Source organism: Tachysurus vachellii, chromosome 5 (assembly GCF_030014155.1).
Source record: "Tachysurus vachellii isolate PV-2020 chromosome 5, HZAU_Pvac_v1, whole genome shotgun sequence".
Lineage (NCBI taxonomy): Eukaryota > Metazoa > Chordata > Actinopteri > Siluriformes > Bagridae > Tachysurus > Tachysurus vachellii.
In genome coordinates, this window is record NC_083464.1 from 17,545,811 (window position 1) to 17,565,416 (window position 19,606).

Below are 19,606 nucleotides of genomic sequence, written 5' to 3' on the forward strand. Positions count from 1 at the left end.
TATAGCGCATTTTATCCGAAACCTACTTTTGCTAACTAGTCCTAGGTTTTTCGCCTGATCAAGACCAATCCAGTGCAGTAATATTCTCTGGAGTCTCAATGACAATAATTTTCGAAAAAAAGTCGAAATTTTGATTCAGGGTCCTTAAGGGGCCCCAAAAAGTTAGGACTGTGAGGAGCCAGTTTTACTAAAATGTCAATAACTCAAGAATTAAATGAGCTATCAACACTTGGGACACATGTGAAAGAGGTCAAACTGAGGTCACAGTTCAAAAACCGTGGCGATTGGCCACTTCGTGCTATAACGGAAAAATCACTAAAAACAGCCATTTTTAAAAAAAGCCCTCTAGCGCCACCAACAGTCCAAAAACCCAATTTTGTTCTGACTCGTAAGGCAAAGATTCTGATTCTGATTCTGACTCGGAGTGGGTGGGGCCTAACCCGGAAGTAGGCTTGTCTTGAAATGGGCGGGGCTTTAACCGGTAATAATTCATTTGTAATATTTATAACACTAGCTTACTACCTTTATGTTTTTATGAAATACAGCAAAAACGTGTCAGACACACAGTGTCTGGTTACTGGTTAGAGACAGCTGAAGGTTTGAAAAAGAAAAAAAATCTCCGACAATCAGAGACGCAATGCGAGTCGCATTCTACCAAGCAAGCACCACGTCTGAACGAACCCACGTTTACCAGAACTCTACTGGTTAGTAAGTAAGTATTATTAACGTTACAACCCGAAGTAAAAAGCTGAAGAAACCCTAAACGTTAACGGAAAAGACCCACGAACCCGTGACTGAGGGAGAGACAGAGAGCTGTTCTGTGTGTGACTGTGAGTGAGAAGAGCGAGACACAGCAACACAATACATCTGTATGTGTGTAGGGGAGGGGCGCTGTGACTAGACTATCACTGTAGGGGAGGGGCGCGGTGACTAGCCTATCACTGTAGGGGAGGGGCGCTGTGACTAGCCTATCACAGAACGCTGACACAATCAGCTAGCCAATGATGATTTTCATTCAATCCGAGCACAGATATTGACTCGTATTACTCGTATAATACTCGTAGTATACATATACTCGTATAATACACTGTAGCATGACATATGTAGCATGACATGACATATATTGTGGCACCCTCTGTAACTTGCGGGTCACTTTGTGTATGTGAAAATCCCTAAAGGCCTTAAACGCTTGAACCTGGGAAATGCTGCTTGCAGCTTTAATTATTATTAGGGTTCAAGCGCGAAGCGCTGGAAACCTATTGTTTTTGTTAGGATTTTTATTATTATTATTATTATTAGGGGTCAAGCCCCGAAGGGGCATAGATACCTATTGTTATCGTTAGTTTTCTTCTTCTTATTATTATTCTTCCGTCCGTCATTGAAGTCAATGGCAGCCCATAGAACCGTACGTAGGAAAGTTATGAAATTTGGCACACATGTAGAGGCCAGTCTTAGAAGTTACTGTAGCAACTTTGGTGTGTCTAGCTCAAACCGTCTAGTGCCACCAACAGTCCAAAAACCCAATTTTGTGCTGAATCGTAAGGCCTAGAGGCAAAATTCTTGCAACATCAGAATCAGAATCAGAATCACAAAGGTCTTTATTGCCAAGTATGTTTAGGCAAAATTCTTGCAAAATCAGAATCAGAACCAGAATCAGAAAGGTCTTTATGAGGAACACACACTTACACACACACTTACACACACATTTACACACACATTTACACACACACTTACTCACACTCGCACACTCACATACTCACACACACACACTCTCACACACACACACACACACAGAAACACAGACAAACACACACAGACACACACAGACACACTCACACACACACACTCACACAGATACACACACACGCACTCACACATACACACACACTCACACAGACACACTCACACACACACACAGACACACACAGACACTCACACTCACACTCACACTCACACACACACACACACCCTCTCACACACACACACAGACACACACAGACACTCACACACACACACACACACACACACACACAGACACACACAGACACTCACACTCACACAGACACACACACTCACACAGACGAGGAACACACACACACACACACACACACACTCACACACACACAGACACTCACACACACACACATTTTACGAATGCAATGCCATATCGCTACGAAACTTGGTATGGTTCATGAGCGACATGTTCTGAGCGCATCTGATCGACTTGACCCCGGTATCGCTGCTTGCAGCTATATTTATTATTATTATTATTATTATTATTTTTCCGCCCTAGAAACGATCGTGCAGCCCAAACCGTAAGGCCTAGAGAGCTCAAACTTGGTCAGATGGTAGTACTGGTCACAGTTACTCAGGGCCAAAATCTCAGTGGAATCAGACAATTCAGCTTCAGCGCCCCAAAACGTGTTTGTGCCCATAACCCCTAAACCCCTAAAACCCCTATGTCCAAATCTCAAGTGCTTTATATCATTGGACTCCTTGGCTCATGACTTAAAAAACGTATATCTCCAATTTCATTTCCGCCATTAAATTTTTTCGCTATAGCGCATTTTATCCGAAACCTACTTTTGCTAACTAGTCCTAGGTTTTTCGCCTGATCAAGACCAATCCAGTGCAGTAATATTCTCTGGAGTCTCAATGACAATAATTTTCGAAAAAAAGTCGAAATTTTGATTCAGGGTCCTTAAGGGGCCCCAAAAAGTTAGGACTGTGAGGAGCCAGTTTTACTAAAATGTCAATAACTCAAGAATTAAATGAGCTATCAACACCAAACTTGGGACACATGTGAAAGAGGTCAAACTGAGGTCACAGTTCAAAAACCGTGGCGATTGGCCACTTCGTGGTGCTATAACGGAAAAATCACTAAAAACAGCCATTTTTAAAAAAAGCCCTCTAGCGCCACCAACAGTCCAAAAACCCAATTTTGTGAAGAATCGAATTCTTAAGATTCTGATTCTGATTCTGAGAATCGCCACGGTTTTTGAACTGTGACCTCAGTTTGACCTCTTTCACATGTGTCAGAGGTCAAACTGAGGTCACAGTTCAAAAACCGTGGCGATTGGCCACTTGGTGGCGCTATAACTTGCCGGTCACTTTGTGTATGTGACTTGCCGGTCACTTTGTGTATGTGACTTGAGGGTCACTTTGTGTATGTGACTTGATGGTCACTTTGTGTATGTGACTTGCCGGTCACTCGTTCTGCATCTGGATGCTTGTGTTTCTTCGCTTTATGGATATGACTTTGTTTATTTTAGGGAAAACTGGACAGGTGAGTACTTCACATGACATATATTGTGCAACACGTTGGTAAGCTTTTCTGTATTAGAGACACTAGGTTAGGAGCGGGTGCCACCTTCTGTAACTTGCGGGTCACTTTGTGTATGTGAAAATCCTTTAAGGCCTCAAACTCCCTAAAGGCCTTAAATGCTTGAACCCGGGAAATGCTGCTTGCAGCTTTAATTATTGTTGTTGTTATTATTATTATTATTATTATTATTATTATTATTATTATTATTATTTTCGTTATTGTTATTATTGTGCTTATTATTATTATTTGCAGCATCAGTAGTAATAGTAGTGTATCACAATTAATAATATGCTGTGCATGTTTTTCACATTAAATTAAATTCAAATTCATTATCAAGTTAATTTTTATCCCTCACGGTTGTATCTGACTGATGAAACTGTCAAGTCCTTTCTATTTCATGCTACATGACATGGAACTGTAAAACCACTAGGGGGCGAGCGCGAGGCACTTATGCTAGTTTCCCGTCATGCACCTGCTGATTTTGCCAGCCGTCTCGCCGCAGCAGGAACATGGCGGTCGTCAGTAAGTACTTGACAGCAAAGAATTCATCGATAGCTGGCGGTATTCTGCTTGTCCTGTATCTACTAAGGCAAAGACGACGTTCCTCCAAACTAAACAGGTACGTTAGACATCAGTGCAGCTTTATTAATGTACATAACGCCATCGGTGTCGAGATAGCTTTAGCTTTAGCTTTAGCTTTAGCTTTGTGACACCTGACCTGCAATAGACAAGCTGTCAACATGCTAACGGTCAACCTCTAGTGTGGTCACTGGCAATGAATGAACATTATTACAAATCATTCGTGACAGCTTACAATTTACACACCATGTATCTGAAAGATTTATTTATTCATATATATATTTATTTTTCTTTCTTTCTTTCTTTCTTTCTTTATTTTATGTATTTATTTTTTATGTATGTATTTATTTATGTATTTTTATTTATTTATTTTTATATTTATTTATTTATGTATGTATGTATGTATGTATGTATTTATTTATTTATTCATTCATTCATTCACTCATTCTCCAGCAGTAGTAATGGCTCATGGACTTTTTCACCCTGTGGCCAGGATTGTGTCACACTGAGAAAACATTAGTTTTACAATCATGCCAGACAGTTATGTAAATCATGTTTGTCAAAAGAGAATTTGGTAGTTGCCTAACTTTCCCTATTTTTTAATTCCAAAACAGCAAGAAGGGTTCATCAGAGCTGCTGTTAAACAATGAAGTAAGTCATCGGTTTTATATATATAACTGTAATTCACAAAACTGCACTTAAAACCACTGTTTTTGGTATTTTATATGCATTTTTTCAGCATGTGCTGTTAGTATACCATCTATTAATCATCCAAAGAATAAATGATCTATTAAAGTTTACATGTTTAACGTAACGTACATATATATAAGAATTGCCACTAACTAAACTTTATTACTCTTTTATTATTCTTACATTATTTATTTTCTTCAGAAAGATGCAAAAAAGGATCGGGCGGCTGTGGACAAACAGTTTTTTAGCCGAATCATACAAATACTCAAGATCATGGTACCGAGACTCTTCTCTAAAGAGGTGAGGGCTTTGAAAGAATAAAACAAATTTTGGATGTCATTAACAATTAACACGCTGTGCATGTGTAGAGATAATGATGGTAGTTAGTGATGGTTTGATAAGATTAAACTGTAACTTCAAGCTGAACACAGACCCCAGAATTCACTCGTGCCCACATCTAATGCCACATCTGTGATTTAGCATTTTAATGTTTTAGTATTGCTGTTGTCACAAATATTAGTAGGTTTTACTAACTGTTGTTTTTTACTAATTACATTTCCTCAGAAAAAAATAGAACAATATTGTTTTGCCTCCGTAAATAATGTATAGAGGAGTGCAAAAAAATCTTACATATTGCTTTGATTATTAGTACAGTGTATATGAAAGAGTTTGCTTGTCCTGTCAGTCTGTAGTTTGTAAACAGTGTATTTTTTTTGTCCCAGTCCTGGTACCTGGTCATGATTGCAATGATGCTGGTGGCTCGGACCTACTGCGACGTCTGGATGATTCAGAATGGCACGATGATTGAAAGGTTGTATCCTAATTCTATTATTATCTTAATATTTAAAAACATAATGTAATTAGTAAATATAATTGTCTAAACATGTTTTGAATATATATATATATATATATATATATATATATATATATATATATATATATATATATATATACATACACACATATGTACATATATAATTTTTTTTTACGTTGTTCACAGTGGTATCATTAGCAGAGATATGACACTGTTCAAAAGGCACTTTTATTCCTACATTACCGTCATACCAGGGGTAATGTTTCACCATGTGGAGTGGTTGTGAAATTATTTCACTAATAAACGTGTGAAACTGTGCTTTATATCTTAACAATTGACACTTGGCTGATTACAGTCAATTAAACATTATCGTTATTACTGGTATTAGTTTAAATGGCAACTAATATACATGGTAGTTGGTTTCTCACACTGAAATACAGATCTCCTCTGATGTTTTTTGGGCATTGTTGTACCCACAGAACAAGAAATCTTTGCATGGCCTTGAATGTTTTTAACCAGTTTTTCTTTTTAAAAATGTTGTTTTCTTATTTTTGTGCATGTTGTGGTTTACAGTGCAATTATTGGTCGGTCTACAAAAGATTTCAAGAAGTATTTGTTCAACTTTATGAGGGTCATGCCCGTTGTAAGTCTCTCTTTTAAAATTTTTAATATGCAACTTGGCTATAACTCAGCATTTCAGACTGCTTTCTTATTATTTTAGTTTTCAATTTGAAAGGATGTAGAATGTCAGAGGAGGCCTGAACAAATATGTAACTTGTTTTAACTTCTGTTTAACAGTCTATATTAATACTTTTTTTCTTTCAGAAGGTTTAGATTTCTAGTGTGCACTAACAGATAACCTATTGCAGAACCTATTGCAGATAACTAACAGATAACCTATAACCTATAACATCCTATTGATGCTAATGTGACGTAGTTGTGTCACTGTAGAACCTGTGTAAAAACTCATCATTCAAGGTTGAATTTGTATGAAAATGAGTGATGCACACAAACATGCCTTTCTGCTGTGTAGATCGCACTGGTGAACAACTTTCTGAAGTTAGGACTGAATGAACTGAAGCTCTGTTTCCGTGAAAGACTTACTAAACATCTATATGACGAGTATCTGAAGTAAGAGCCCATTTTTTTGTTCACTTTTATATTTATACAGTATTATATTTGTCCCAGGTTTTGATTTTTATGCTTTCTTGCTCTTAACAATTTCAGAGGATATACCTATTACAAGATGGGAAACCTGGATAATCGAATTGCCAACGCTGATCAGCTGCTGACTCAGGATGTGGAAAAGTTCTGCAACAGCGTGGTCGACCTGTACTCCAATCTCAGCAAAGTACAAAACATTTTAGACACTGAATTGTAGTTATAATAACGATGTGCCACTATGTCGAACAAACATGGCTCCAACCTTGTTTTCTCTTTTAGCCTCTTCTTGACATTGGCCTCTACATCTTTAAGCTGACGACTGCAATCGGAGCTCAGGTAGAATTTAACTCATTTTCTGAGCACATCTGGAAATTACAAATACATGTCTAGCAGTGAGTGCATGTAATGTCATCCCTGCTGTAGGGCCCTGCTTCTATGATGGCCTACCTGCTGATCTCAGGCCTCTTCCTAACGAGGTTAAGGAGACCCATCGGAAAGATGACTGTCATCGAGCAGAAATACGAGGGCGAATACCGATACGTCAACTCCCGCCTCATCACCAACAGGTGACGTTCAAGAGCTCGGTGCTGAATCTTTTACTATACATTTTGTTGTCACAAGAATAGTGCATTTAAAATTCACTTACACTTTACAATGATCTTTCTTAGTGAGGAGATTGCATTTTACAATGGGAATAACAGAGAGAAACAGACAATTCACTCTACCTTCAAGAAACTGGTGAGAACTACCACAGCATTTATCATATCACAAATATTGAGAACTTCGAATGATTTACTGAATTTTAAATCAATAATGTCCTTTATCCTCAGGTTGACCACTTGCACAATTTCATATTTTTCCGCTTCTCCATGGGCATGATTGACAGTATCATCGCTAAATGTAGGTTAAAACCTTTTTTGAACAGACACTTTTACTAATACAGTCAGACTCACTGAGCACAATGTGAATGTTAACTCTCTGATTGCCTTGTGTGCAGACCTGGCCACGGTAGTTGGTTATCTGGTTGTGAGCCGTCCATTTCTGAACCTGGCACATCCACGGCACCTTCACAGCACACATGCTGAACTACTAGAGGTGAGCTGCCTCAGCTCACACAGTTTTAAATGCTTTAATGAGCTGAAAACCTGATCAATGTGGCTTTATATAGAATTTACTATTCCAGTGTAGCATTTATATTATTTTAACTGTAAAGTTCTTTGAATGTCAATATGTACACTGTTTATCCTCCATATTTCCTTGTTCTTGTAGGATTACTACCAGAGTGGCCGCATGCTGCTGCGCATGTCACAAGCTTTGGGAAGGATTGTGCTTGCTGGTAGAGAAATGACCAGACTCTCAGGGTAGCGTTCTTTCTTACTTATGCTTTTGTCTCATATGTGTTTCATTTAAATTGCAGTCTTTAACAGTCTTCATTAAGGCTTGCCAATGATCGTCTGCAGAAGTTTAACATGAATATATTTAGAGCAGGACTGTTGCCTTGAAAATATGAGAAAGGTCTGTGTTTTAATTGCAGTGTTAAAATGTGATAATTTAATGTAGCCAGATCTTTGTCTGCAGTTATGTCTCCATGTTATTACGGGCTATTCTTTGATGCTTAGTGCTATGATATTATTCCCTGACAGGTTCACCACTCGCATCACAGAACTGATGAAGGTTTTGAAAGAGCTGAACATGGGGAAGTATGAGCGCACCATGGTGTCTCAGTCAGATAAAGGTGAGCTCTAATCACTATTGAGGCCAAAATAATCAGAAGGTATTTGGTCATATTATTCTCATATAATGTCTAATATCCAGAAGCAGATGCTTTAGAAAAACTGACCCTGGTGCCTGGAAGTGGACGAATCATATTCCTGGACAACATTATTAAGTACTTAACCTTTTTTCTGTTACAGTTTTCACTAAATTTGTCAGATTACTCTCAGATAGATTGACATGTATTTTACGAACTTTTTATCTTCTTGTTTTGTTTTGTTTTTTAACCAGGTTTGAACATACACCATTAGCTACACCCAATGGAGATCTTTTGATTAAGGACCTCAGTTTTGAGGTACTTTTTATGCATTTACAAAATGTTTTATATTTTGCATAAATGTTATACCATAATTTGATTTGCGTCAGAGTTTACTACAAAAAATCTCCGGATGATTATATTCTGTAAAAATACAAAGTTGCTGTTTACTATAACACTTCATGTTACACTTCCAACAAATGTTGTTGGACAATGCCAGTGCAAATGGCTCTCTGTGAAATAATTGCAAGATTTCTTTGCTAACTTTGAATGTACAGTTGAAATAGATTTTAATTGATTCATGATACAATTGATTGAGTGTTTTGGTATGTCTTCAGGTGAGATCTGGCACAAACGTTTTGGTGTGTGGGCCCAATGGCTGTGGAAAGAGCTCACTCTTCAGAGTTCTTGGAGAAGTAATTACCTCTATAAAAAGCTTTTTTTATAATGTTAAAAATGAACTTATTGTTATGTTCAATATTCAGAAAAAACTTGCAGTCTCACATACAAATATGTATGCATCCTCTACAGAGAGCCAGTTCAATGAATCTTTGTTATATGAGAGAATATTAATGTGTGTGTTTGTGCCCCCCCCTTCAGCTTTGGCCTCTGTTTGGGGGTAGTTTGACCAAACCTGAGAGAGGGAAGCTCTTCTATGTCCCTCAGGTAAGATTCCTGAATAAAATATTTACTTGCAGCACCAAGAAGTGTAGAAGTGTCTTTAATAATAATTTTCTGTTTTTAAATTTGCGTTCCTATTTTAGAGGCCTTATATGACAATTGGCTCCCTGAGGGATCAGGTCATCTACCCTGACACCTTTGAAGACCAGAAGAAGAAGGGGATTTCAGATCAGGTCTCAGAGAACATTATAAAGAATTTATAAGATAAATTGCTGATTCGAATATTCACATCCCAATACAATGTATTGCATTACTTTATCTCACTAATATGATCACTGTGTGCAATAGGTGCTGAAAGAATATCTGGACAATGTGCAGCTGGGGCACATTCTCAACAGGGAGGGCACCTGGGATGCAGTACAGGACTGGATGGATGTTCTTAGTGGTGGAGAAAAGCAGAGGATGGCAGTAAGCAAGCAAATATTCCCATTTAATAAACGCATTACCTTGCACATCAGCTTTATTTGACCTAACGTAGATGTATGATATTCAGGGCCAGTAAAACTTTGCTTTCTGCAGATGGCTAGGTTGTTCTACCACAAGCCTCAGTTTGCCATTCTGGATGAGTGCACCAGTGCTGTAAGTGTGGATGTGGAGGACTACATCTATAGCCATTGCAGGAAGGTAACAAGACCCATCACAACATAATTCTATTGTACTACCTCATACATTTGCTATCATTTATGAGGCACTGATGTCTGTTGTATTTTCTTGACAGGTGGGCATCACTCTGTTCACAGTGTCTCATAGAAAGTCTCTTTGGAAACACCATGCGGTGAGATGAACTTTTCTGTTAGCACCCGAATAGTTTCTTATTTGTTAATCTGTTGTCTGTATTAAGAAGCTCCAGTTTGTTTCTTTAAGTCCTGATTTATGCTTCAGAAACATTTCATTCTATGGACTGTCACATGGGTGCCTGTGAGCCTGTCCACTAGAGGGCAGACTATGTAAAAACCGAAAGTCTGTCACAAGTTTCACTTCCTAAACTGTGGTTATAACGATGCGTTCAAAAGTGAAAAGTTCATAATCACCAGTCAAAGACAAAAAATATGTGACTGTATTGTATATTTCATGTAAAATGTATATTTCATGTTTCATGCTCACACTGACAAACTCACACGCTTTCCTTTATCTCATTGCTCGTGTCTGGTGGTACAAGACAGAAGGAGGTCTTTCTAGGACTTTCTAAATACTTTGTGCTCATTATAAAACCACATTCCAGGAGTGCAGGCTAAAGAATTAATTTGATTATACAGATAAGTAGTTATGTGACCTGATACAAAACAAAGACACAGGAATGCATTTAGAAATTAAGGGAAAGAAAAATTAGATTTAAGGGTCATTAAGTCAACTAAAGCAAAGCACTTTAAGTACTATGCAGCTCACACATCAGGATGTTTCACTTCTCTGCGTACTATTACTTTTAATCCATAAACTTTAACACATGTTTGTTACAGTACTATCTCCACATGGATGGAAGAGGGAACTATGAGTTCAAACCCATCACTGACGAAACAGTGGAGTTTGGCTCATAGAAGAATGGATGGTCGCTCACATCTCCAGTTGGGATGCCAGTAATACTGCAGCAGAATCTAGGATTTTGTTTTTAATTACTTGTAACATTTCTTTTTCTTTTGACACTACAGTTCTGTCTTCCATGATTGTATAATTGTATAATTTGTAATTTAAAGTGTGGTCCGATTTACCGGACAACCACTAATGAGAATAGTGAATGGGCTAATCCTAATGAAATATGTTCACATCTTATATGTGAACTAAATCATGTTTTAGATTAAATGATGTGCTAGGAATTAGCCTGTAAGGTTCTCTATATGAAATTAATGCCGTTGAATTGATCTCTGGTGTTTGAGCAGGATTCTTGAAGTGCTAGTAAACTAATATGGCTTTTTTTGACACCAGGAAAATATAACTGTTATAAAACGTCCATCTACTAAGTGACCTTAGTACAGAATGTAGTGATGTGTGGTGGGTCTATTGTGTGGCCCCCGTAAGATGGTTTTATGGACCTGTCCTGTGAGTGTGTTACTTTCAATGGTAGGTGATCACGGGGTAGATTGCACTGATTTGCAAGCCAGAACGCCTTGTACTATTTACTGTCTGTAATTGCCTAACGGTTGCCTAAATGCACCTTTTTGTTCCAAGAAGGATTTAATGTTTGTCCAAACTGTTGTTTATGATTAAAATATCACTGTAGAACTCTTGGATTTTGTACACAAAACTGTAAACCAGAACAACAAAAACTCCACAGAACTACCGTGTACTCACTGGCGCAATTTCATTAAAAACATTCTGGATCTGTACTTTTGTGGTTGTGTGCCTTTTCTTTTCATCTGTGGGTTGCACTGGAGGGGTAGCACACATTATCTTTAACCTGTTCCTCAGATGTACACATGCTGGAAGATAATGTCCTTGTGTTAAATGTGGGTGAAGGGTTGTTCAGTTCACATCCTTATATACCATTACACCCTGCCTAGAAAATAACTTTGTTTACTGAATAGAACTATACTATACTATTATACACAACATACATCTATGTATTTTTTTCCAATCATGTATTTAAATATAATCCTTCATTCGAAGCAGTATCTGATTACTATTTTTCTCCTTGGGTTCATGTTTAAATAATGTTTTCTGTTTTGAACACTGTAGTCTTAGTGAAGACAACAGCACCGTATCAAGTTCTTACCCCACCCTGTGCTTACTAGGTTAAAAGCTGCTCTCTAAAGCTAGTCAGTCTTATTGGTGCTGCTGTGATGGTGTGACCATAAGCTGCTATTCCAGTTTTGTTAATGATTAATGAAGAAACAAGCAAAAAGCCTTGTCAGAACTCAGATCTTTCGTAAGAAAATAACATATAAAGTTTCATTGAATGTCATAATACTGTAGTACCAACATCAGCATAAACAGCTTGAGAATTAATAAATCATATTAAGTATTATGTTTCCATTGCTGTTATAATAGATGCTAGTTGAAATGTTGATCATTTAGACTACAGCAAAGTTCAGTTTACTGTCTGAATCTCAATCTATTGGTTTGATAACACGCGGTCTGCATGTTTTTCCCCTTTGAAGCAATACAGGAAGGTCTTAAACCACAAACTACTTCCTCAAAAGTACGAACGAAAGCAGTTTTAAAATCAGCAGCTATGTTTTTCTTTTGTGTTAACAGTGTTATTTGAACCCAAACTCAACCTCAAACACGCCATGACCTGCCTGGCGGCCGTGCTTCTTTTTCTTCTTCAGTCAATCTACGGGCCATGTCAAGCTCAGGAAAAGAGTACATAGTTTCCTTCTTTCTAAATACTAATTCTGTATAGGTTTTTAGCTTTACATAATTTAACTTGATATCAAATGTGTGATTGAGTGTCTTTCTTCAGTTTGTGTCTATGTAGCAAATGTTCTCCATGTATTTGTGTGTTGTGTCCCTTAAGGTTCTCTGCGTTTTGTCGGTATTGGAGACTGGGGTGGCATTCCCTTCTCTCCTTTCTACACAGCTCAAGAGCAGAAGATAGCTCAGGAAATGGGTAGAGTGGCAAAAAGTGTGGGCTTGGACTTTGTCTTAAGTTTGGGAGATCACTTTTACTACAGTGGAGTCAAGGACATCGATGATATACGCTTCAAGGTCTGTCATCATCATTCATGACAGGAGATATGGCAAAAAAAAATGTGAACTGTAAATTGTGAAATGTAAATTGTGAAAAGTTGTGAAATGTAAATTGTGAAAAGTTGTGAAATGTAAATTGTGAACTTTTACATTTATGCATCAGTCAGCAAACACTTGTAACCAAAGGGAAATACAACTATGCAAATGAGGGTAAAGTTCCTTCCTTGTAGACTGTTACAGCTCAGTGGTGGAGGGTTTTGAAGTAAGAGGCCCCAGAGCCACCACTGCCCTATGCTTTTTTCTGTCTTGTTGTTAAATTTGTAATTGTTAACATGACTTGTTTCAAGGTTTTTGCAGTAACAACTGGATTTTGTATTTATATTTTAAAAGATGTGATCAAATGGATGATTTAATAAGTGTTTGCATAGGTGGGGCAGCATTCAAATGTTGGTTAATAATCACTCATGACATGCTGCTAACAAAAGTATGATAAACACGCCATCTAGTGGAAGTTGCGTTACAGGAGCAACTTCACTATTTCAGAGTTACTTTTTTTCCCCCGTTTTGTTCAGTACTATAATAATGTGAGCACCTACAGAGAATTGATTGTGAATGTCACTCTTTCTGCTTTCAGGCGACATTTGAAGGTGTATTTTCTCATCCAGCTCTGATTGCTGTTCCATGGTATCTGGTGGCAGGGAATCATGATCACTTAGGAAATGTGTCTGCTCAAATCGCTTATTCATCCAGATCAGAGAGGTGGTGAGTGTGTGCCATCGAATTGACCTTCCTCATCTGTGGCCTCACAACATGTACCATGCTGTCTAGGTTTCTCGTAAGAGTTGCCAAACAATATTTATACTGTTATATACCATTCTGTTTTTCCATAGGCATTTCCCTGAACTCTATTATGAGCTGCAATTTAAGGTTCCTCACACCAACATCACCATGACCGTCCTGATGATAGATACAGTAGTATTGTGTGGGAACACTTACGACAAAGACCAGCCCCAAGAACCAGAGGACCACACATCTGCAGAACAACAGTTTGAGTGGATCAAGAAGACGCTTCAAAACACTAAGTAAGATTTGCCAATTCTGAATGAAGCAAGACACTCATGTTAATTGAACAAACAGTAGTTATAGCACAGCCTAGGACATAAATGAAAGTCTGCTTAAATACCTGAAGGTAAACCACAGAATTTTAAGAAATGTGATGACAGCTGAAAAAAAATGATTTTCTTTAACAGAATTAATACGAGTCCTTTAAAAGGAATATGAGGACCACACTATTCTCCATACGCACATCCACACAAGCATTCATGAGGACAAACTGTGACCAAATAGCACAATGTTCACACAAGCAATCATATCTGATTTCCTGAAAATGTATAGTACTCAACATTACCCTGACTCATAGCAAATTTTTAGTCATGCTTAAATAGTTTTGAGTTTTGATTGTTTGGAAACAATGAGATATATAGACACACACAACGCCAAGGTAAAGCATGATTAAAAATGTATTGCGTAACAAAAAATGTACTTGGTATATCTTCAAGACTTCTTCAGTTTGCCATCAGATGTAAGATTAAACATGTTCTATAACCTTGACCTACTGGTGCAAGATAAATATTTTGATGACTCAGAACTTAAAAATGTAAACTGAACAAAAATATGTTTTTCTGATTTATTGTATTTTAGATCTGAATATGTGGTTGTGGCTGGTCACTACCCTGTGTGGTCCATTGGTCATCATGGTCCTACTCGCTGTCTGGTAGAGAAGCTCAGACCACTGCTGAAGAAGTACAATGTCACTTTATATCTCAGTGGTCATGATCATGATTTACAGGTGAACACCTTTTTTAATCAAATGTACTTCACATTGTAGTGGAGCACCATTTAGAATACTTTCTTTTATCTTCCCTTAGTTTATTAGAGAAGAGGATGGAAGTTCATTTGTCGTCAGTGGGAGCGGAGATGTCCTGAACAACTCCACTCACCACAGCAAGAGCTTCCCGTCATCTTGGCAAGTGTTCTCTAGTGCAGTGAATCAGACTTTAGGTGGTTTTGTATACTTTGAGGTGACAGAGAACAAGATGTTAGTTAATTACCTGCAGTTAGATGGTAAGTGCTTGTACCAAACCTCTTTGAATAAACGAACCACATGACAGACTAATAATGAAGTGGCTCTGAATGAACTCAGCAATACAGTTTCACTTATTTTAACTAGCCTCACTGCACCTGATCTATCATATTGCACAACAGTGTTGTCAACTGTTTTAAACCACATTCCATTTAAAAATTCTTCATGTCAAATCATAGTGAAACACTGTTGTGCTTTTTGACATTCATTACATTGATGTTTAGTTGAGGACAATGAAATGACAGAAATTTTTAAATTGTTCACTAGTCAGAATCTCAGTGTGTGTGTGCCCGTGTGTATGGCTGAAACAATGGAAAAGCAATAAAAACACAGATCTACATGATCTTGAAAAATTTATTCAAAGTTCAAAATGAAATGAAAAGCTTTGTACCTTTTTCTACAGATTTCAGATTTTCACCAGTTGTCTAACAAAAGATTTGTGTAGTGTATGTATGTTTATATGTAATGTAAAGCTCTCCACTGTATATTTTACATCTACTCAATCAGCAAACAACAATAATAAAACAATAAATATGATTTTACTATAAACTAATATACATATATCACTTATCTAAAGCTAGAAAAATAAAATATCTATTATAAAAGTAGTTCTGTTGTTACAAAAGGCAGTGCTTATTAAATATAAAGTACAGTAGATAATCCCAATGATTGAATGTACCGATGGAAAAAAAACAAGAACATCTGCAAACACCTGTTAGTAAATTCTATGTGTAATGTTGATCTTGTTTAGTTTCACAGAAACTACATGATTTACAGTTTTACACTGTATTGTTGCAATAAGTGTGCTTTGAAAGGGTGAGTCCAGTTCTGTACCGTGCTTTCCCATGAGTGTGAGTTTATTAGTGCAGAGAAGTTCTCACACGCCCTTTAAAGGTACTCCCTCTTTTCTCTAGTTTTTGCTTCCCGACGTTGTTTGCTGCAAATAACTATGGCAGCAATCACAGCTGAGATAATGGCAACGATGAATAGTATACCTCCACCGATTACTGCAGGGCTGTAAACTAATGGAAGTAAATAAAAATGAAAAGTTTAGTTAGAGGGTTTTGACCATATTTTGACATAAACACAAAAACAGTGTATTTGTAAAAAAAAAAACCCATCTTGGATTGGTTTGGTTGTCTGTCTGACAAACTATCAGTAACCTGGTAAATTTAATGATTAGATGAGTATTGCAGTCTCACAAAAGTTAATGCCTTTTGTAAAGTTACATGTTACTCCTTTTGTTCTGTTCTCACTAAACAGCAGTTGAGAGCACAAACACTATACCATAAAACTCTTTAGAATACAGAAAACTGTACCATTAATTTTAACATGCTTGTGACATAAACTATTTTTAACATTTTAAAATAAATTGATATATCTGTTTCCCACAAACAGATCACTTGGCTTAAACCACAATGCCAGTCTTTAAAAATGTGAAATAAACTTTCTGAGAATTATTTGTGCTGCAATGGAGCATTGTCATAAATATACCTTCAACTCTATGAACAGGTAAGCACTGTACAATGATAACTAAATATTTATAGACACACACTGTTTGAGCTTACCATCTAAAATAGACGGGTTCCCTCCTGAAGAGCACTGAACCTGACTTAACTCTCCATGTTGTTTGTTAATGCTCCGGGAGGGAAGGAAGACTTGCACATTGAAGCAGTAACTCTCTCCTCTGTCCAGATCTGTCAGCTCTATCTGTCTGCTTGTACTTATCTTCACTTTCTGAGCAAGAAAAATACATTGTATGTTTTTATACAATATCTTATTGTATTTTACAACAGATGTAGCAGATGATATTTTCTGGCTTCTTTTCAAATTACACCGCAATATCGAAAGAGATAAAGGTCCAAATATATGACATTCCTACATGTCTGCAAGTTTGAGATAGACCAGGCAAAAATAACCAGTTTCCTGAAGTTTTTCCCACATTATAGTAAATGGATATAAGAAAGCACTGCAAATCTTTTTTCCTTTTTGTATCAAGCACAGAAAACTACAGAAAACTATTTTTTCCCTTAACAATTCAAACTTTTTCCATTAAAAATTGCAACCATCAGAACATTTATTACAACACAAATTGCACTGTATTCAAATAAATTAATTATATAAACTGTTTTACTGCTTAACACAATTTAGTTTTTTGTAAAAAAGGTTTTACATTTTTTTTTCCTGTCCGTGTGAATCAGCTGACAGCTGCTATAATGTGGTATATATTTAGTATATAGGTATGAGTTACTTCACTGCTCTTGAACATCACAGTAACATCAGATATCAGGAATAAAGTTTTAACAGAAAAACCTGTATACTGCTGACTAGAGCAGTAGAAATAATATAAAGATATGTGTTAAATAGGGAAATCTCTAAAGACCATAAACTTACTGGATTAACAATTTTATATTAAACATTCTAATTTAATATTTAGCATTAAGATATACTGTACTTGTCATCCCTTACCTTTCCAGAGCTCTTGGCTTTACTGTAAGTGACCTTGTATTGCAGATCATTTTGAAATATATCCTGAACCGTTAGCTGCCTTTTCTGTGCATCAGAGACTGCTGTTGGGATATCGTCTATGTTCAGGATTATCTTCCGTTCCTCATTCCTCGTCTCAAATTTAAATTGAGGACTGCCGATGATGGCTAGACAAAAATAGACATAAATGAGAATGTAATCATTTTTAATCCTTTTTCATTAATAAACAGCAGAAAATATATGGCATGAACCAAATATTTTAGATAAACGTACTGTCTTGATAGGGGCAGAAGAGCTCAGATGCTGTGCGGGGGAATTCAATGAGATCAGAGGACATGCCCTTCAAAGCTTCGGACAGAACATCTGCACTGTACTTGCTTTTTAGCTCTGTGAATACAGCTGTGAGATCACATTCGGTTTCTGTCGTCTGAATGCAGTGACTGGCCCTTTGATTGTCCTCACCAAGTCTGGAAACATGATATTGTGCTAAGTTAAAAACCCAAAAGCTTTCAAGTAACTGAGACATGTTGAAACAAGCAAAGGGTGTGGATTTTTGCAGTAACTACTGTATACATTATGCATTAATGCTGTACCTGATCAAAATTGCTAACAGAGAATATTTATAGCTTAATCTTCACCCTCAGATTGCATGGTGCAAATTACCCTCTTGATTAAGGTCTTATCTTATTATTTAGTCATTCATCATAAATCATATTATTCACTAACTATGCATTATGCAGTAACAACAATGAAACATACAGGAAGGAAAACTGATTAAATGTTATTGTCCACTAACCCTTGGACGATTAAGGGGTTAAATTAACATATAAAGCAATAGTATCAGAAATTATTTACAAGACATGCAAAGAAGGTCCTTTTAAAAAGACTGTATATAGCAGTAACATGTTTGCCTGTCCCTGATGGTGAAGAATTCCCAAAGATTAGCAAAACACCTTTTTAGCATAGATAACAGTTATGTCTCCATTACAGACAGAATTTTTTTAAATATTAATCTTAATTCATTCATTTTCAATAAACACTTCATCCAGGTCATGGTTGCCATTCCAGGGACACACCCTGAGTGTGAAGCCAATCCATTGCAGGACACTATGCACACACATTGCCTACGGGCAATTAAGCACAACTAGAGCACCTACTGGAAGTGGAACAAAACCCAGTAAACATGAGGAGGACAGAAGCCCCGGGACCCTGGAGCTGTGGGGCAGCAACACTACCATATGTGCAACCAATGCCACCACCCCCTTAAGTTTAACTACATCATTTTAATACAATTTCTTTTACAAATTCTTCTATACAAGAATTGTATATAAAGAACCAGAACAAGGTGGACAAAGGGTCAACTAAATGAGACAATTATAGTCGAGAGAGAGAGAGAGAGAGAGAGAGAGAGAGAGAGAGAGAGAGAGAGAGAGAGAGAGCGCTTCACTAAGTAACATCTATGTGCTTCATAATGACCTCAGTAATAAAAGTGATCTGCTCTATTTGTTGTACAGAGAATTAAAACAGTCTGTGTAGCTTTTACAAACACATCAGTAGGTCTGTAGCATCAGACATGAAACATCTTCCTTACTTTGAATATTCCACAGTGTAGGAATAGTTAGTTGGTTTCGGTCTCCACGTTAATAACGTCTTGAAATTGAAAGAAAACCAAGTGACATTCTGAGCCTTTGGGAAAGAGTCTGCACACAGAAAAAGACACAAAACTGAACAAAACCGGACATTTCGACTGACCAAGTGAAAAACTCAAACCAGACCTACACGAAATATTCGCTAATTATATGAATTAAAAAGGAAAGAAACAGCCGTCTAGTCGTCAGCACATCTAACTAGAACTCACCTGAAAGTGAGACGTTCAGGAAACACAACAGCAACACAGGAACAAAGCTCCAGTGTCCAGTGCCCTTCATTTTATTCCCACGAGGTTGAGGATATATAAAGCGCTTAAATCAATTCAATCAATCTTCTATAAGCAGGAGAAACTGGTACTTAGGCTGTGCTGGTTATGTGCGCTTGTGTTATTGCGCTCAATAAGAAATGCGCTCGTCCTTG

At 37.2% G+C, this 19,606-nt stretch overlaps 3 protein-coding genes across 3 annotated transcripts; 2 read left to right on the top strand and 1 right to left on the bottom strand.

Annotated features, from left to right (window-relative positions):
- The first annotated feature begins 3,784 nt into the window (after window positions 1-3,784).
- Window positions 3,785-11,603, top strand: abcd3a (ATP-binding cassette, sub-family D (ALD), member 3a). Its single transcript, XM_060870091.1, has 23 exons — window positions 3,785-3,944; window positions 4,519-4,555; window positions 4,796-4,894; window positions 5,317-5,405; window positions 5,982-6,051; window positions 6,442-6,539; window positions 6,636-6,759; window positions 6,852-6,908; window positions 6,996-7,138; window positions 7,241-7,310; window positions 7,403-7,472; window positions 7,570-7,667; window positions 7,842-7,933; window positions 8,216-8,307; window positions 8,388-8,460; window positions 8,577-8,640; window positions 8,940-9,017; window positions 9,202-9,267; window positions 9,366-9,455; window positions 9,571-9,690; window positions 9,802-9,906; window positions 10,001-10,057; window positions 10,740-11,603. The coding sequence occupies exons 1-23, from the start codon at window positions 3,835-3,837 to the stop codon at window positions 10,815-10,817; spliced, it is 1,980 nt and encodes a 659-aa protein (XP_060726074.1). The 5' UTR covers window positions 3,785-3,834; the 3' UTR covers window positions 10,818-11,603.
- A 481-nt stretch (window positions 11,604-12,084) lies between these two features.
- On the top strand, window positions 12,085-15,598 carry acp5b (acid phosphatase 5b, tartrate resistant). The gene is made up of 7 exons (XM_060870092.1): window positions 12,085-12,142; window positions 12,472-12,579; window positions 12,734-12,924; window positions 13,541-13,668; window positions 13,797-13,988; window positions 14,608-14,755; window positions 14,835-15,598. The coding sequence occupies exons 1-7, from the start codon at window positions 12,100-12,102 to the stop codon at window positions 15,072-15,074; spliced, it is 1,050 nt and encodes a 349-aa protein (XP_060726075.1). The 5' UTR covers window positions 12,085-12,099; the 3' UTR covers window positions 15,075-15,598.
- On the bottom strand, window positions 15,386-19,606 carry f3a (coagulation factor IIIa). Its single transcript, XM_060870093.1, has 6 exons — window positions 19,395-19,606; window positions 19,128-19,236; window positions 17,810-18,003; window positions 17,519-17,703; window positions 16,618-16,786; window positions 15,386-16,071 (listed from the first exon to the last, which is right to left on the bottom strand). Exons 1-6 carry the CDS (start codon window positions 19,462-19,464, stop codon window positions 15,938-15,940), a joined length of 861 nt encoding a protein of 286 aa, XP_060726076.1. The 5' UTR covers window positions 19,465-19,606; the 3' UTR covers window positions 15,386-15,937.

What these genes read in the sequence shown, in the direction of transcription:
- abcd3a (XM_060870091.1), top strand. Translation starts at nt 3,835, where the DNA reads ATGGCGGTCGTCAGTAAGTACTTGACAGCAAAGAATTCATCGATAGCT. An exon ending in CTATATGACGAGTATCTGAA is followed by an intron (nt 6,540 to 6,635) that starts GTAAGAGCCCAT and finishes TAACAATTTCAG; the next exon opens with AGGATATACCTATTACAAGA. An exon ending in CGACTGCAATCGGAGCTCAG is followed by an intron (nt 6,909 to 6,995) that starts GTAGAATTTAAC and finishes TCCCTGCTGTAG; the next exon opens with GGCCCTGCTTCTATGATGGC.
- acp5b (XM_060870092.1), top strand. Translation starts at nt 12,100, where the DNA reads ATGAAGAAACAAGCAAAAAGCCTTGTCAGAACTCAGATCTTTC. An exon ending in ATGTCAAGCTCAGGAAAAGA is followed by an intron (nt 12,580 to 12,733) that starts GTACATAGTTTC and finishes GTGTCCCTTAAG; the next exon opens with GTTCTCTGCGTTTTGTCGGT. An exon ending in GTCATGATCATGATTTACAG is followed by an intron (nt 14,756 to 14,834) that starts GTGAACACCTTT and finishes ATCTTCCCTTAG; the next exon opens with TTTATTAGAGAAGAGGATGG.
- f3a (XM_060870093.1), bottom strand. Translation starts at nt 19,464, where the DNA reads ATGAAGGGCACTGGACACTGGAGCTTTGTTCCTGTGTTGCTGTTGTGT. An exon ending in TACACTGTGGAATATTCAAA is followed by an intron (nt 18,004 to 19,127) that starts GTAAGGAAGATG and finishes TCATGTTTCCAG; the next exon opens with ACTTGGTGAGGACAATCAAA. An exon ending in GAACCCGTCTATTTTAGATG is followed by an intron (nt 16,072 to 16,617) that starts GTAAGCTCAAAC and finishes TACTTCCATTAG; the next exon opens with TTTACAGCCCTGCAGTAATC.